Consider the following 19388-nt stretch of genomic DNA (forward strand, 5'->3'; position numbering starts at 1 on the left):
ACTGCAGTGTCCCCCATACTGCTTAGCATTGATGTCAGAATGCTCGTTTTTTGGTCAGCTGATTTTATTCCTGATTAGTTCATTTAGATCATTCTGAGTTCCTGCATGAACTCTAAACAACTGTGAATACTTGGGAATCTTTTTTTGTTACATTTGAATGTCAGATATCTCTACGTGTCATTATTTTCATTATATTTCATACAGTCAAACTCAAGCAAACACTTATTTAAACAAAAAGATGGTTCAAAGAGCAGACTCTGCTGCATTTGACAGTCAATATGTGTGCATGGCAGATATAAGGAACTCCTCAGCCTTTGCTCTGCGAAACCCCTTTACCCGCCCTCTCCTCCCCAAACGTCCATCTAATCTTCAGCGGAGTTCCCTCCACCCACAGACAAGCGCTAACTTTGGCACTCCTTTCACTACAAACAGCCATGGCTCAAAGCACTAAGACTGGCCAAACAGGGCCTTGCTCGCTTTAGGCTTTCACAAAACACTACAACAAATTCTTGGAGGCTCTCCTGAGCTCTATTTATAGACCAAACCAACAATACACACAACTGAGTAAGGGATGGAGGAATGTGAATCACCGCTGGTCCTACAGATGATCCATAAACAAAAAAGTGTAAAGTTCAAGTTCAAAAAGATTGATTGGAAAATCTCTCATTGTAACCAGGGTTTCTCCTCAGGTGACCCTGCTTGAGCCACAATGGATGGCGACGTGATTTAAACAGATAACATCGCTGAGTATGTAGCTGTCGTGATTTTCTGAAGTTCCTTTTCAGGAGCACCACAGCATGTCCCACACAGGGTTTCACCAGGTGCGCTCTAGGTATTTTCCAAGCTAGAACATTTCAGGTTTTCTAATGTCCTGAGGCGGTGCTCAGCTGCTGTTTCATTTGTGCTCTTTATAGTGCAAAGATTTATTACTAGCAGTGTTTTTAATAGCTGATTACTGGCTATTAAACAGCTGGAGGACATTGAATGTCTAATTTATCTTGATGAAAGAAAACATAAAATACACACACGGATGACTTAAAATAAGAACTTGTCAACTGGGCATGAAAATGAATTCACTACTAAAATAATATAGCTAAAAATTCATAAGAAGAGCCCTGAGCGCACACCTTCTCTGATACAATATGTGGCTGTCTGCTTGAGTGATGAATGTGAACGTGCACTATTGTGTAGGGTTAAAGAACATGTCCTGTGTGTACTCAGGGCTAAGCCGATGAGCACATGATCAACAGATACAGGCACCCAGTAAATAAACCGCTCAAACACCATCAAGGGTGACTGAGCTATGACAAACACAACTGACACTTGTTATGCATCCCCTCCCAATGGCATCAATGCTCTCAGCGAGCTGTTTACCCTCACAGCTCCAGGTTCAGCATTGTCACAACAACATACTGGAAGGTTTCCCTAATGAACACTCTCATTTACACTTGCAAACTTAAAAATATATCTTTGGACACCGGGTCTGTTTCAAAACATTTAAAGATGAACAGTGATTTAAGACTCCAAATTGTTAAAGTCACATTATTTGTAAAGTCTCAACTGCAAGACAGTCATATTGTGAGATACTGTATGTAACAATTTCAAGATAAAAAGTCATATTATAAAGTTATAAAATATCAAACGTTAGTCATATTGTGAGATATAGTCACATTAGTTATAAAGGTGCAATTGCAAGATTTAAAGTCTCAACTGCAAGATATAAAGCCATCTTATTAGTTATGAAGTCTCAATTGAGATCTAAAGTCATATGTGACCCTGGGCCACAAAACCAGTCTTAAGCAGCACGGGTAGATTTGTAGCAATAGCCAAAAATACTTTGTATTTGTATTTGTCAAAATTATCGATTTTTCTTTTATGCCGAAAATCATTAGGATATTAAGTAAACATCATCCTCCATGAAGACATTTTGTAAATTTCCTACCGTAAATATATTAAAACTTAATTTTTGATTAGTAATATGCATTGCTAAGGACTTCATTTGGACAGCTTTTAAGGCAATTTTTTCAATATTTAGATTTTTTTTTTTTTTTTGATTTTCAGATTCAAGATTTTCAAATAGTTGTATCTCGGCCAAATATTGCCCCATTCTAACAAATCATACATCAATGTAAAGCTTAATTATTTGGCTTTCAGATGCTGTATACATCTCAATTATGAAAAACTGACCCTTATGACTGGTTTTGTGGTCCAGGTTCATATATTTCAGTAAGCCTCAACTGGATATATAAAGTCACATTATTAGTTATAATATCTCAATTGTGAGATATATAGTGACAGTGGTAATATATATTGTAAAACTGCAATGCAGACTGCAGAAAAACCTTCTCCTTCTGTGACTCTTGATACTTTATTCAACAGACTCCAAAATTGAACAATTTTCAATAAAAAGCCAATAAAGTCATATGAGAAGATTGTTAGAATGGCTCTTGATGACTAGCTTTGTCTGTGATGCTGAAGGACCTTGCTTTTGGAAGGTGTGGGCCTCAACCATTGCATGAAAATGAAGAAATGTGGTGGTGTTTAGAAAGAGGTCATGATACTGTAACTCCAACTAGTATTCACTTGACTCTGAACATGTTCAGGCTGAAAGCTTCCAGACTAACATACAATATGCACCAATCTCATGTGTCACGTTAAGCGAACAGACCCCTCAGTCAATGTAATTGCACAACAGTGAGACATTCTGTGGTTGACGGACAATTTATAGGCTGTTTCGCTCACCTTTTATGAGGTATCAGCCAGAGAATCATGGGTTGGATTGCTTATCTAGAAGGAAACACAGCTGAATTTACGTCTGAGTGCAAAACCGTCAAAAATGATGGGAGTTCGTTTTCTAGGGTGGCTCCTTATTGAACTCCATCAGTAATGTGTGAGAGCTTGTATTGTAGTCAGGATTTTGTGGTTGCAAAGGGACTGTTCAGTCACCTCAAAACGAACTGCCAGAATACAGAGGAGAGTTTTCGTGCCAAAATGTTGAAGGTTATATTACTGGCCTGTATTTACAGCAAGACATGCATTACCACAGTCACTTTAAAGGGCCTGAGTGTCAGCCTATCAGAATACAGTTATAACATCCAGCAGCTGCACTTCCTACCCCAAGCCTAGCTGAGAGCGTGTCCCACTGTTAGAGGGGATCTTCCAGAGCCACAAAGATGAAATCAGATCCTTGTCCAAAATACACTTGAGCATTAAAATAAATAGAGAGAAGGAGAGAATCAAATAAAGCAATATTATCCTTCACTTCGCTTTCACACAATCTCTCTCTGGTAGAGTGAAGGAAGGCTTTTCTCCCTGGTTGACACTTATTTTCAGAAGGTCCTGATGGATCCAAATTGTAAATGAGGCCATATTTGTTTAAAAAATTCACCAATTACCATAAAATAACAATTGCAAAGAAGTTAACTTTTTTGATTTATCGGTCGACTGGGAGAGGGTGTGGTCTAATCTAATCTTAACTTCTAAAAACTTGACTCATCGTCTTATTCATTTCAAAGTCATAACTCCTAAAAAGAGGTTTAAAATGAAACTGCAATCGACCTATAACTGTCATATCCGTAACACTGTATCAGCAGGTACTTTTCTCCACGTTTTGGGAATATCCAATTGTTGTCAATCTATGGACTCATGTGAATTCTGTTTGTCCTTTTTGACAATGACGATTCTGACTTCTTTATAAGTTCATTAAAGAAGAGAATGTTGTTTGCTGGTTTTACAGCTGCAAAGAAGGCAATAATACAAAACTGGTTTACTCCGCACATGTGTGTAAAAACATTTTGGATTCATAGCCTCCTTAAAATAGTGACTTGTGAATGTACAACAGCACGAATTAACAAGGCTAAACCTAGTGTCATTGATGCATGGCAACGTTTTTCTTCCAACATTTTGGACTGTATAAATGAATGACCATATAAAGTTGTTTTTTTTCTTTCAGATTGTAAAATTATCGATAATATGTCTGTTGCTCCCCCCTCCCTGTTGTTTGTTTGAATGGATGTTATTTTGTTAATCTAAAGACAATAAAAAGTTAATCACAATAAATAAATAAAAACTCTTAATTTTATTAACTTAAGGTTGCATATTTAGTTTACATTGATCAGCCACAACATTAAAACAACTGCCAGGTGAAATGAATAACATTGATTATATCATAACAATGGCATCTGTCAAGGGATGGGATACATCAGGGAGCAAGTGAACAGTCAGTTCTCGATACTCATGCATTGGAAGCAAGAAAAATAGGCAAGTGATTAGATCTGAGTGATTCTAACAAGGGCCAAAAGTGATGGCTAGACAGCTGGGTCAGAACATCTCCAAAATGGCAAGTTTTGTGGGCTGTTCCTAGTATACCAATGGTTAGTACCTACCAAAAATATTCTAGGGATGGACAACCAGTGAACCAGTATCAGGGTCATGGGCACCCAAGGCTCACTGATGCATGCGGGATGTAAGGATCTGCTGCTAATGTCTTGATGCCAGGCAACACAGCACACATTCAGATGTAGTCCATGCCTCGACACATCAGATTTGGCAGCAGGTGATTTGAATATTGTGGCTAATCAGTGTATATCATGTTGAAGACTGACTTGCATGGGCTTTACATAGATCACTGCACATTGATTCTCTATTCTCATTTTCTACAAAAATATTGCTGTAATCCAATCACAAAAAAAACAAAAAAAACAAACAAAAAAAACCAGTAACTTTCTAAGCTTAAAACCTCTTTCATGGTATGACGGAATGAGTAAATCTTTAAAGTCTCCTTGCATTTGACTAGTTTTTCCTATTTCCCATGTCTTAAAAGTGTTGGTTCAGAAAAAAATAATAAAAAATAATTTGCCCTCATGTCATTCCAAACCTGTATGTCCGTCTTTCCGCTGTAGAACACAAAAGGAGATGTTAGGAATAATATTATTCCTCATTTTCCCTTACAATGAAAATACAGTAGGGAGGACACTACCAAAAGATTTAGAAAAAAAAAAAAAAACCCATCGTAAAAGCTCCGCAATTGCAGTCTACATGACTCTATATGTCATCTATCATGAAGTCAAATGATAGCTAAAAGATTGCGCATTATCAGTTTGATTCACAGCGACTGCTGTTATAACCCACTTTTGTCCTCAGGTCTCTTACACAACACTGAGATGGAACAAGGATTTTCTCCAGAAGCGCTTTATTTTTTGTTTTCAGTACTAAGCTTTAAAAACAAGCCTGTGGGTTAGACTGCGCTGTATATGTCCTGGTTGACTTGTGATCTGGCTGTGGTTTTGACAGCAGGTCATTCTGAGTGCAGTTGCTTCAGGATGCTCTGTTGAGTCCTGGACATCTACTCCCCCCCTCCCTTGGAAAATCCCAATTCATCATCATAGGAAGGTCTACTCTAAATAATACAGTGATTAATCACTTCTGTTTAGGCTCTGCATCACAGCAGTAATCAATCTGTAGGCTATAATTATATTCAGATAACAATTATATACCAGTACACAATTACATATCAGCATAATCACAACATTTTTTCCTTACAATATTCTGTTAAAAAAAAATGTTTTATTCAAGTATTCAAATGTTTCCAAACAAGTGAAAAATCTGAGATTAATGTTTTTCCAGCACTGACAGAGCTGTTTCTATGAGGTGTAACCAGCTCATGGTGAAATTATGATACTGTGAGGTGTATGATTTACTAATGTAGTTGTCAACATCCAAGCTAAATCAAGTTAAAACTAATAAAACATTTTTTTTAAAACCCAACAACAATTGTTTGTGTCCTCATTCTTCGCCATAACATTTTAAATACATTAAATAGAAAAGTCAAATCAAATGGTACCTTAAAAAGTCGGCACTTATGTTCAAGATTCCAACAATAATATAGTGAAATAATATAATTTAAAATAACTCATTGTAATCTTTCTAATATGCAGATTTGCGGATCAAGAATAATTTATTATCAATATTTAAAACAGTGGTGAAACTGAAATACATCTTTTCAGGATTCTTTGATGAACATGGTTCAAAAGAAGAGTTTTATTTGAAACAGAAATCTGTTGTAACATTACAAATGTCTTCACCGTAACTTTTGATCAACTTAATATGCCCTTGCTGAATAAATTTATTTACTTATTGATTTTTACTGACTTTTGAATGGTAGTGTAATACATCTACATATCTAGTTTAACATTTTTTAAAACTTTATTATAGACTAAATAATAATAATAATAAAAATAATCAGTTTAAAAATCAGTTTAAGAGTTTTTTCTTTGGCACAAATTCAAAACTATTATCTGTGAACAATGTCGTCCATCCATTTTCCAAACCGCTTGCACTACGTAGGGTCACAAGGATGCTGGAACCCATCCCAGCGCCTTTGGGGAAACACCCTGGACGGATGGCTAGTTCATCACAGGGAAAACACACAGACACAAACACATACTCGCTTACATCGACCAGAAATTTTAGTGTTGAATGATATTTTGTGTCAATGATATTTGCTATAATGGATAAAGGTCAGTTTTTGAAAGAGAAATGCAAAAACTTCTTGATTTATTAGGATTGTGATTTACCGTAAGGCACAAGAAAACCTTAAAATACTCCTAGATTTGATTAGCGTAATATTGAAATAATCAGCTGTACGAACCACATACCTTCAATTTCTGATTCAAATATACTTTACACTGTCTTTGAAAATGGCAGAAAAAGATAAAGATTAGACACGTGGTCTGAAAATTCAATTTAGGGCCAAACTGCCCAACACATTTATTTTATTACAACTGAAGGATATTTTAAATATAATAATATAATATAATATAATAATAATACTTTTGTCCTTCTAACTCCAAACGATCATTATAATAATGCTGATTGGTTGTATAATGCACAGTATAAATGCACCTTTCTATGAGATCTTTCAAAATGTGTTTCGATCTGTCAGGATGATGACTGCTCCCTGCTGTGGGATCTTGATGAGCCGAGTGCCAGATGTAGTGAACATCTATGCTGTGCAGTTTTGTAGTTTATTCTGATGAACTCTGATGGTTAGTGCAATGGTATATTTCCAGGACTGTGCCCATGTTGCAGCTTTTCTCTGAAAGCTCACAGCTGAAATTATAACGCACTGGAACAAGTACTCCAAAAAATGGCGTGTACTGCAAAAAAAAAAAAAAAAAAAAAAACAACAGTACAAAAACTCACAACTTTAAAATAGTCCTCCTTGGTGTATTGATCTCAGACTGCTGCCTTTGGAAAGTAAAGAGGCAGAATTCAGGAAGGCAGTGTACCATTTTGAGGTCTGTCTGAATAGTTACTAGGGATGCACCAATCCAATACCAGGATCCTATCACACCGATACAAATTTTTTTGTCAGAGAAGATATGGATGATATAGAAACAATTTAATCAGAAACTGTGCATTACCCATGGTTGTCAAATTACAAAAAAGGATGGGTATTTAAGTCATTAAATTTAAGTTCACAAAAAAGGACAGACTTACTTACTCCTCTTCGTCCCGAGTGGGACATAAGGCATCAACAATTTGTTTCCACTTGGCTCGATCATTTGCAGCGTGCAAAAATGGTCAGTTAAACAGTAAACACCTTGTCTTAGATGTCCCAATGTCATGCATAATCCGTAAAACGTATATGATATATAAACCGAACGTATTTTGCTGAGGTTTATTGTGGTTTTTAATGTTGTAGTTCTTGCTACTGGGTGTTTACTAGATTAGTGCACTGGATGTTTTTTGTTTGTTTTTGAAAGTTGTCTCTTATGCTCTTATTTGATCAAAAATACAGTAAAAACAGTAATATAAAATATTAAGCAGCATTTATTTGAAACAGAATTACCAATTTTACAATGTAAAATTCGTTACTGTCACTTTTGATCAATTTAAAACATTGATAACACTTTAGTATAGGGACCAATTCTCACTATTAACTAGCTGCTTATTAGCATGCCTATTATTAACACATTGGCTGTTTATTAGTACTTATAAAGCACATATTCTGCATGACCATGTTCTACATCCCTAATCAACTATTAATAAGCAGCAATTTAGTAGTTTATTGAGGCAAAAGTCGTAGTTAATGGTTTGTTAATAGCGAGAATTGGACCTTAAAATGAAGTGTGACCAATACATCCTTGTTTAATAAGATAATTAAAATAAATTGACCCCAAGCTTTTGAACATAAGCATAGAATATGTATGTATAAGTTTTCTATGGATAATTAAAGGGGTGGTTGAATTAATTTTTTCTAGGATTGATTTTGTTTGTGGGGTACAGTCTAACATATGTTAATGCTTTGTTTTTTAAAAAATGCATTATTTTTCACAATTTACTTTTATTCCATACCGCTCTGTTCCTTCTATAAACGCGCTGATCATTTCCTGCTTTTATGAAGCCCCTCCCTCAGAAATACGCAATGGGCTCAGATTGGTTAGCTGGCACAGTGTGTTGTGATTGGCTAAACGTCCCGCCCCTCACTTCAGCGGCATGTGCTCTGGTTGTAAACAATGGCGTTGAGGGGAAGTTGTGGCCTAATGGTTAGAGAGTCAGACTCGTAACCTAAAGGTGCACGACTGAGGTGCCCTTGCCAATTCATATGTGAATAGATTTTTACGTGCACCCCTAGTTTTCTCTTCCTCTTCTCTAAAGCAGCACAACATGGCCTCGCCCCCTTCATTATATGCTCCCAGGGGCGGGGTTTATCTGGATTTGTGACGTAACGAACCCGGGAAGTAGCTCGTTGTAGTCCATACAAGCCGTTTTTGTAGGCATTAAACTGCCAGAATTTTAAAAAGACAATATCTCCATTTGTAGTGAACTTTCAGCGTCGCAACTTTGCAGAAATTGTTTATGCTCAAACAGCAACATTACACACTAACGTTAAAAAAGTTAAAATCGCAATCAACCATCCTTTTAAGTCATGAAATGTCAAATGTCATTATCCCTTTAGCATTATTGATTACAACAGTCAGAATGGTAAAAACCCTGTCCCAGATGTTCCAATGTTCCCATTATTATGCATAACATATATATAAAATATCGTTTTTTTTTTTTTTGTTTAAAAGGACTGTATTTTGCAGAAATTTGAATTTTCTAAATGTTGTGGTTCTTGCTACTGGATTTTTCTTTTTAAATGGCATTTATTTGAAATTTGAGTTAATGTAACAATGTAAGAGTCTTTACTGCCAATTTAATGCATCCTTGCGGAATAAGATTAATTATAAGATCAACGCTTTCAAAAAAAACCCCAAAAACAACAACAATTCAGTTTCAACAATTCAGGTATCAGAATTATATTGGAAAAAAGTGGTATCGGTGCACCCCTAATAGATACTCAGTTTCCCACCTAAAGCAAATTGTGGTATTAATAATCAATTTTGGAAAGGGAGCTTTCCAAAACAACAAAGGCCTTCATCTGTGCACCAAAATAAATAACTTAGAGATTGAGCTCCTTTCTTTAACAAAAGAATCTGTAACATAAGCTCACATTCAGGAGATAAAGAGCCTCCTGTGCTCAGAAGAAGGGCTGAATCAAAGACCTGCCTCTGCCCTTCCTCACACTAGGGCAGGATATGCACTGATTGCCCTGGACGGAGAATCACGTGTGAAGGCAGAACCCCAGGGGCTGTAGCAGTTCATTGAAATGCACTGTAAAAATCTTTGATATTTACACCGTTAATACATTCAGGCAGGAGAGGAGAGCATCTCCTCCAAAAGAGGTACATTTGGCACAATCAATTAATGTTGCGACTCGTTCCTCAAGCGCTGTGTTTGTAGGTCACCTCAAAGTCTCTGATATCTTCCATCTGCACTTGAACAAGGATTGTCTCCCGAGACATTCAAGAAACCTTCAACGTCCCGCTCAGAGGAAGCCTGTCGGTTAGAAGGCACATGTGCATCTTAACTGAGCCATCGCTCCCACCTCTGAAATCTTGCTCCGCCGTGTTGTCTGGTCCAGGGTTTCCCAGGACTCTGTGTTTTTGAGTCCTCCTAGAAAGGCACCCACCATGGGAGGTTCAAATCCCATTGGTTAAGTCTGTGATAATGTTGGCCTTCACCAACTTGCGGAGAAACTCCTTTTCTTTTGAGATGTTGTGAGTCCATGACTGTGGGGGAGACATAAACAGAAGACTGTCATTTCCTACTGAATGTGGCCAACTTTTGTGCATTTACAGCACAGACTCTCTCAACATGATAATCTACCCTTTTATTCTCATTAGACCAAGAATGTTAGTCTTGCAAGCAGACACATCAGCATTAAATTTGGTGAAAACTGGACAAGCAGCATCCATTAAGATATGCAGGGGCATACGACACATTTTAGGTAATAGATTGTGCAAGTGATAGTTCAGTAATCATATGTTATTATCTTTGCATATTTGCAACTGTGTGCTGCTGATGGATAACCAATGAGACTGACAGAAAGATCAACACTGATCTTTTATCATCAGATTGCATGAAAAGGTACAAATAATTTGTTTGCACATGACTTCATTGCTGTGGTGCGAAATGCAGCTGGAGAGCAGGAAGTGATTTTTCTATAGAGTAATCGCTGGCAGAAATTCAAAATGCTTATGTTATGCGTTGTTTATGGATGCTCAAATTGGTCAAACTGAGAAACCATAAGGAGCTTTTATCGTGTATGAAAATTTGTTGATCATAAGGGGGAAAAGGCAAGAAACTGACTGAAAAATGCAGGAAAAAGTGGCTTGTAAACCTGCGTCTTCATCTTCATTGATTATAACGGAACATTGTGAGATTGCGATAAACTGAAGTGAGTGACAGCTTTTTAGTGATTATATGGAAGCGCTATTTGTTCGTTTTCTAGGCTATAATCAATTCAATTTTGAATCAAAATTTTGTTTTACATGCTGCTCACAGGACCAACGGCCACATACCCTGTACACACAGCAAGGTTTCAGGAGTGACTAGATCTCGCATCCCTCATATAAATGTGGGAATCACTTTTCGAAATTTGCCAAAAGGTAAAATAGTGTGTTGAATGTGCTCAAAGTGGTATAATTAATTGGATATTAATACTTACAGGTGCATCTCAATGAATTAGAATGTCGTGGAAAAGTTCATTTAATTCAGTAATTCAACTCAAATTGTGAAACTCGTGTATTAAATAAATTCAATGCACACCGATTGAAGTAGTTTAAGTCTTTGGTTCTTTTAATTGTGATGATTTTGGCTCACATTTAACAAAACCCCACCAATTCACTCTCTCAACAAATTAGAATACTTCATAAGACCAATAAAAAAAAAAATTAAAAAAAATTTTTAGTGAATTGTTGGCCTTCTGGAAAGTATGTTCATTTACTGTATATGTACTCAATACTTGGTAGGGGCTCCTTTTGCTTTAATTTAGGGGTGTCCCCGACTAAGGATTTTCATAGTCGAATCGGAATTTTCTAATCTTGCCGATAATCGACTGATAGTCGAATCAAATGTTTGGGGCCGGGGCAAAATACATTACCAAGACTCAAGTCAGACATTTGACAGCCATAAATACTGACGTTAACACAAAGGGAAAATGTGTATTGGACGCCTCGCAGATACAAACGGAGTGAATAATGTTTTGTTTTGATTAAAAGATAGTTAACATTAAACGTCAGCGAAACCCTAAGAATTCACAATTTTTTACAATAGTGCTCTCATTATAACGTTATGTATATGACATTTATTAATGTTCTGCATTTTTGTTTTGAGCTGCGCGCGCTGAAGAATCACCGTACAATGAAGCACTTTTCTGCAGCGACTCAACCAAATGCATCTTTTACAAGATAAATAATATAAACATGATATATAAACCGGCTGAAATGTTTTGAAATTACTTGCATCCTACCTGATCGAAAAAAATCCAGTCTTTCACTCTGCCTGTGTCAATCTGAGTCTTGTTAAAGTTTTAAATCCTTGCCGCCAAGGTGCTCCTCTGCCGGACACGGATTATGGAAAGTAAAACTTAAATCTATAGGGGTGGTTGGATTTAATTCACGCACGTTAAAATATTTAAAGCTTTCTTTACAGATTCTTATTTACAGCATTATCATAATAGGCTGTATATTAACTTATTGGGAGAAAACCGGTAGTTCTATGTGAAATCAGACATTGAGCACCCCCATATAGCCAAAATGGCATGATCATAACACCCAGCGAATATTCGACTGTGAGATTGGGAGTCGAATCAGGCTCCTCGAATCGAAGCATCGAATCGTCGACTATTCGGGGTCACCCCTACTTTAATTACTGCCTCAATTTGGCGTGGCATGGAGGTGATCAGTTTGTGGCACTGCTGAGGTGGTATGGAAGCCCAGGTTTCTTTGACAGTTGCCTTCAGCTCATCTGCATTTTTTGGTCTCTTGTTTCTCATTTTCCTCTTGGCAATACCCCATAGATTCTCTGGTGAGTTTGCTGGCCAGTCAAGCACACCAACACCACGGTCATTTAACCAACTTTTGGTGCTTTTGGCAGTGTGGGCAGGTGCCAAATCCTGCTGGAAAATGAAATCAGCATCTTCAAAAAGCTGGTCAGCAGAAGGAAGCATGAAGTGCTCCAAAATTTCTTGGTAAATGGGTGCAGTGACTTTGGTTTTCAAAAAACACAATGGACCAACACCAGCAGATGACATTGCACCCCAAATCATCACAGACTGTGGAAACTTAACACTGGACTTCAAGCAACTTGGGCTATGAGCTTCTCCACCCTTCCTCCAGACTCTAGGACCTTGCTTTCCAAATGAAATACAAAACTTGCTCTCATCTGAAAAGAGGACTTTGGACCACTGGGCAACAGTCCAGTTCTTCTTCTCCTTAGCCCAGGTAAGACGCCTCTGACGTTGTCTGTGGTTCAGCAGTGGCTTAACAAGAGGAATACGACAACTGTAGCCAAATTCCTTGACACATCTGTGTGTAGTGGCTCTTGATGCCTTGACCCCAGCTTTAGTCCATTCCTTGTTTTGCTTGACAATCCTCATAAGGCTGCGGTTCTCTCGGTTGTTTGTGCATCTTTTTCTTCCACACTTTTTCCTTCCACTCAACTTTCTGTTAACATGCTTGGATACAGCACTCTGTGAACAGCCAGCTTCTTTGGCAATGAATGTTTGTGGCTTAACCTCCTTGTGAAGGGTGTCAATGATTGTCTTCTGGACAACTGTCAGATCAGCAGTCTTCCCCATGATTGTGTAGCCTAGTGAACCAAACTGAGAGACAATTTTGAAGGCTCAGGAAACCTTTGCAGGTGTTTTGAGTTGATTAGCTGATTGGCATGTCACCATATTCTAATTTGTTGAGATGGTGAATTGGTGGGTTTTTGTTAAATGTGAGCCAAAATCATCACAATTAAAAGAACCAAAAACTTAAATTGTGAAACTCGTGTATTAAATAAATTCAATGCACACAGACTGAAGTAGTTTGAGTTGAATTACTGAAATAAATGAACTTTTCCACAACATTCTAATTTATTGAGATGCACCTGTATATGGTCTGATACAAACTGTGACATTGTACAACTTTTTCTTTTGCCTTTTTTCTATTATAATCCTGGAAAGTGGTTTAAATGGCAGAGACCGTGGATCAGGTGACAAAACAAAAACCCAATTTGAAAGTGACTATAGGTGATGTAAGTAACTGAATTGTTCCTATAATACTGTGAACTCTTTAAGTCGAGTCAAGTCACTTTCATTTATATAGCACTTTATACAATACAGATTAAAAAAAAGCAGCTTTACAGGGATAAACAGTGTTAAACAGGAACTCTTTAGTTAGAAAACCACACGACAATGACCTAAAACCATTTACCCTGCTAAGGGTGACGGATAGTTTAAATACATCTTGAGAAATTAATGTTGTGTATTAAAGATGAATCCATTAAAAATGCTCAGGGTGTCTTGTGTCACCATTACTGGTGCCCTGGAAACATTTTATATGGATAATTGCTGTAAAGTTGCATTTAAATCTTCAATTCAAACACGGTCAGTACTTTTTAATTTTTTTTTTAGGTCAGTATCTACCATGATAAAAAAAAAAAAAAAAAAGCTACATTAATTCTTAAATCCACAGCACCTCACATCTACTACAGTCTTTTATTACAACAATAACACATCCCTGAGTCACAGGAGAGGGATTGAGTGTGTTCTGGGATCAAAGAACTGGAGCTGTACTGACTCCTGTGAAAACCATCCACTTCAGTTTTCTTTTAATATCCTATTGTTCTTCAACATGATTTTCAGAAACAGAACGCCACAGCAGAGGACCTACAGGCCTGGTATTGCTGGATGAAACCAGAGCTTTGGGTTCCTGTGAGAGGCTCTCGGTCCGAATGGGTGGACCCCACAACTGTCCCTGACAGGATGTTCTGGGCCTTCGGGGGCCATGATACTAAGCCAAAAGCATCTCGTCAGAGTCTCGAGGCTGTCTGCTTCAGCCTGGTCAGCCCTTGTGAAGGATCACATTCACAAAAAAACCCAGCAGATCCAAGAGTAAAGTTTCACTCTCCATAAGAGAGAAAAGGGCACAGGCCAAAATGAATGCTGGGTTAAGAGCCTCTTTAGGCCAAACTGCCCTAGGGAGAGAAGGTCTGAAACAATCTCTTCCTTATGCCTCTATAGTTAGAGAAATAGCTCTCTGCATTTGGGATCCATAAGATGTTTTAATATTTTTGAAAGAAGTCTCTAACCAAGGCTACATTTATTTGATAAAAAATGAATTACATTTACATTTTATTATTATTACTTACTATTGTGAATTACTGTTACACTACTATTACAATATATATAAAAAAATTATATTTTAATATATTTTAAAATGTAATTATTTTTGTGGAAACTAATATTTTTCAGGATTCTTTGATGAACAGAAAGTACAAAAGAACATTTACTTGAAAGTGAAATATCTTGTAACATTAGTTGTGCAATTTAATGCATCTTTGCTGAATAAAATTGTTTATTTTCATGAAAAAAAAACTGACCCCAAAATTTTGAATGGTAATGTATATAATTTTTCATAATATATTTAGCATAAAATGCTGCTAAACTACTCAGAGACATTAGAAAGGTCTCTAAATAATTTCTTGAGTCTTTTCTAGAAGCGCTTTCATGTAAATGTTACATTTTACCCAACAAGGTGATGAAACAAGCTATTACTCTAATCCTGGCATTACCACTGAAAGCCATAAAGTCAATCTAGTGTTGGAATGAATCCCTTGCATCACAGCTAGAATGAACCTAGAAAGTACCTGTCAAAACCTAGAAAGACAAATACCCTATACTGTTATAGTATGTACGAAGTACTCACTATACAAGGCCAGCAGTTTAGTCCCATTTGTTCAAGACTAAATCACATAGTCCAGAAGTCTTAAACTGACAGAACGCAGGCAGCAGGAAGCGAGTGAGTTCTGCATGAATGGTACTTGACTGTGATTTGACAAGGATGGGTGCCAGAGCAGTCAGGAGCTAACTATGCGTTAACAGCTCTGTTTTATGAGTGTGCTTTTACAGCCATGGCAAATGTGGGCAGAGAGGAATTTATAAAACACAACAACAAAGTTATCTTCATATGGACTGATGTGAGTGAAAAAGGAAAAAGTAGCAAGTAGCCCAGGACATTCTGTTAATAACATCTCCATCGTAATGGTCCATAATGTGAACAGATAAACAAACACAGATAAAACAACAGGCTGAGTGAGGTACTGTACAACATGCATTAAAACACCTACTCCTAAAAAATTTGTCAATTAAAGAAACAGAACTGTTACCTCTTTTATGGCAGACATTTTGACTGTTTCGTAGTAGTGCAAGGGTGCATGAGGGGTGTTCATGTCATAGCCAAATCCAGCAACAGCAACCTCATCGCAGTTATGAAGGGCCATCGTTATGGCGACGGTGCCCAAAGTTGGAATGTTCTATGGAAATAAGCACAAGTTTATCATCTATCAGAATGTCAGATTATAAAATACATTTTACCAACAGGTTCTTAACATGCAAGCTGTTCTTTGGTGAAGATTGAGCTGCACCGATCCACAGACTCTTACCCTAAACCACACTACAATATCTTGTGCTTGTTTTGTAAATCATGATGATCAAATATTGATGCAAATCATATGTTAGACCTGATAACAGACAAGAAAATACAGTTTATTGTTTGTTTAATAGTGCGTAAAATGCTAACATGCCATAAGCACTATACAGTATTTAACATTCAAATCTACAGTGTTACAGCGAATGAAATAATTTAAGTTGTGAGTTTGCAGTCTAAATTGAATGGACTATGTTATACAATAATAGAATCCCACCACAAACCCATTCTGTAATTTATTATTACTATTATTTATGCATTATATATATATTAAAAATAAATACATAAATAATAATAATAATAATAATAAATAAATAATTATTTATACAGCCTTGCGAAAGTATTTCATTTTTTCATGTTTCATTATGTTGCTGCCTTATGTTAAACTGCTTTAAATTACTTTCTTCCACATCAATTTACACTCCATACAGCATTTTGACAAAGCAAAAACAGAATTGTCACAACTTCGTAAATGTATTAAAAAAAAACAAAAACAAAAAAAACCCTGAAATAAGTACATTGCATACCCTTAACTAAATGTTTAGCTGAAGCACCTTTACAGTCTCAAGTCTTTTTTGTTTGATGCGACAAGCTTTGCTCATCAGCATTTGGCAATTATCTGCCATTCTTCTCTTCACCTCTCAAGCTCTGTCAGGTTGGGTAGGGGCTGGCAGACATTTTCAGGTTTCTCCAGAAATATATGATTGGGTTCAATCCCAGGCTGTGGGATTCACAGAGTTGTCTATAAGCCACTCTTGCTGTGTGCTTAGGGTCATTGCCCTGTTGGAAGGTGAACCTTCTGCCCAGTCTGAGGTTCTGAATACTCTTGACAAGGTTTTCTTTAAGGCCATCTCAATATTTTGGAGCATTGAGCTTTTCTTCTACTCTGACGAGTCCCTGTCGCTAAAACAGCCCCACAGTGAGACTTGCCACACATATATATACATATATATATATATATATATACACATATATATATACACACACACACATACATATATATATATATATATATATCCTTGCAAAAGTATTTATGCCCCTTCATTTTTTTTTCATATATATAGGGTGTGATTTGTAGGGGGTCTGCATCCCTGCCTCTGCTGAATTCTTTTTCTCCCCGGTGGGGATAAAATGATTCGTGAAACGCACTATGAAGTCCCGTTCTGAATAAAATGATTCGCAATACGATTGGAGCACTTCAAAACAGTGAATAATTTTGCTACGCAATGGTTTAACTGACACAGAGTTTCAAAAAGCTCCGTTGATAATGTTTTTTGTTCGCTTTCTCTATATAATTTATTCGTCGTTTGAATCACCGGGAAATCACTACAATTAATAGGCCTAACTTACAATGTTTTTATTGAATTGTGATCACGTTAATTTCTGTCGTATTAGAAACACACATACATACACACACACATATATATATATATATATATATATATATATATATATATATATATATATATATATATATATATATATATATATATATATATACATATATATATATATATATATATATATAAAACGAAAATTTAAAAATCTTAAGCGTGTCATTAATGTCAGCATGAGTAAAACCACACAAATCAAGCATGAATAACTATGCTTGCTGTGCTTATATTTGAATCTATTTAACGTCGCTGTGTGTGGTTTGCTCTGGTCCAGCTCTTCCTCGAGGTCGATATGGCATTGTGCCTGAAGGAGTTCTGGCTTAGTTCTACTCTGCAATTGTTAACTCATCTTGAGCTCCATGTAATTAACAATTTGCTTAAACAGACCCCCCACCCCTGATGCACCAATTCCAGGAGGCAGACCTTCACTTCCTCATCTCCCTGGAGGAGTCAACTCTTCTAAATCATTAGCTTGCAGTGGCCTGGGGTATGATTCACTCACACACACACACACACACACACACACACACACACAATTAGTATTAAGATTGTGTATGCAGCCTTAAGCAGGTGGGTGTTTGGAGTGCTCAAAAGGAGGAGGCTGTCAAAATGTATCCCACCTTGATCAGTACCGTATGGGACAGCTTCCCTCCTGCACTGCCCCCCCTCCCCATACAAACCTTAGGGGCCTGAGCTCTGCTCCACATGCACTGCACATGTTCCACCATTCAGAGGAGGTCTGAGTTTTCAGGAGGTGGCCAAGCTCCCACACAGACCCTTGTCTGTACTCATGCCATGATGGGATGGCTGAGAGCTTCATCAAGCTATGATGCTAGTGGCATTTATCTACTCTCTCAAGTCCAATTTCCTGAGACTGAAAGGAAAGCTTGTTGTTTATGAGCAAGTAAACGAGTACTCTTTGCTGTAGCCTGTGTTTGAGGTTTGAGGCATGTCACACAGTTCTTTTATGACAGTGCTGATATACCCAGTCTGCCCCGTAGGCTATGGCACACCCAACATCCATGTCTGAATAAAATGTGTTTGCAAATGGGGTGGGGGGGGGTTTCCGAGTGTGGCTACAATATTTCTGACACATTTTAATAGTAGAATTTAGCATGTCAAATTATATACGAGGCTTTCCCACCGAATTAATTTCCGTGAGCTTTCCAGTTGTTTGTGATTACAGGATAATGATTTTTTTTATTATAATTTTATTTCAAATTCAGACAGGTTTGCTAATGAATCAGTTTCAATGAAAAAAACTCTTGAGTGTGAATTTGAGTTATGGAAAGTTAAAATTCAATGAAATTTAACAGGTATTGGGAAATTAAGTGCTCTTCTACCCTCAATGAGAAAAATGTAATACATTTATTAAACATGTTAAAACTGAATGCTTCTATTGTCCTCATTTGTAAGTCACTTTGGATTAAAGTGTCTGCTAAATGTAAATGTAAACATATAAACTAAATACATTTCTATAGGTGGTATCTCAAGAATTATCTGTTAGTATTACAGGTTTATAAAGCATTGAAAATCTCTTAGAATTTCAATTCTTCTTAAAATCAAATAGCAATTCTGCATCCATTGGCTACATTTAAATTAAACTCAAATTCAGGAACTGAGTTGAATTTAAAATGGCATTCTTAATTTAATTCTGAATGGCGCACAATCCTGATCACTATAGATTGAGCAACTTTTACTGTACATCTGAGTTATCTCTAGTATAAATAAAATAAAATAATATATTTCACTGGCCATTCAAGGTATTTCCCTGCCTACAGCCGAAGACGCTGAAATGGGCTCCAGCATCCCCATAACAAGTGATCTGGAAAATGTATGGAATGACAGAAAATACAACTTATGTTTAATGGCCTTTGTTATTCAGTTTTTTAAATTTTATTTAAATCAA

At 36.8% G+C, this 19388-nt stretch overlaps 1 protein-coding gene across 8 annotated transcripts in view; it reads right to left on the reverse strand.

Moving 5' to 3' along the window:
• Positions 1 to 6732: 6732 nt before the first annotated feature.
• Positions 6733 to 19388, reverse strand: part of st3gal3b (ST3 beta-galactoside alpha-2,3-sialyltransferase 3b) — a 55457-nt gene continuing 42801 nt past the window's right edge. For all 8 annotated transcript variants that reach the window (XM_058796730.1, XM_058796687.1, XM_058796702.1 and 5 more), the window contains 2 exons: positions 15766 to 15912; positions 6733 to 10118 (listed from right to left, as the gene is read on the reverse strand). In XM_058796730.1, the coding sequence (XP_058652713.1) occupies positions 10029 to 10118; positions 15766 to 15912 (237 nt within the window). In that variant the 3' untranslated portion in view covers positions 6733 to 10028. The remainder of the gene's footprint in view (positions 10119 to 15765; positions 15913 to 19388) is intronic.

Source organism: Onychostoma macrolepis, chromosome 02, assembly GCF_012432095.1.
Source record: "Onychostoma macrolepis isolate SWU-2019 chromosome 02, ASM1243209v1, whole genome shotgun sequence".
In the NCBI taxonomy this organism is placed as follows: domain Eukaryota; kingdom Metazoa; phylum Chordata; class Actinopteri; order Cypriniformes; family Cyprinidae; genus Onychostoma; species Onychostoma macrolepis.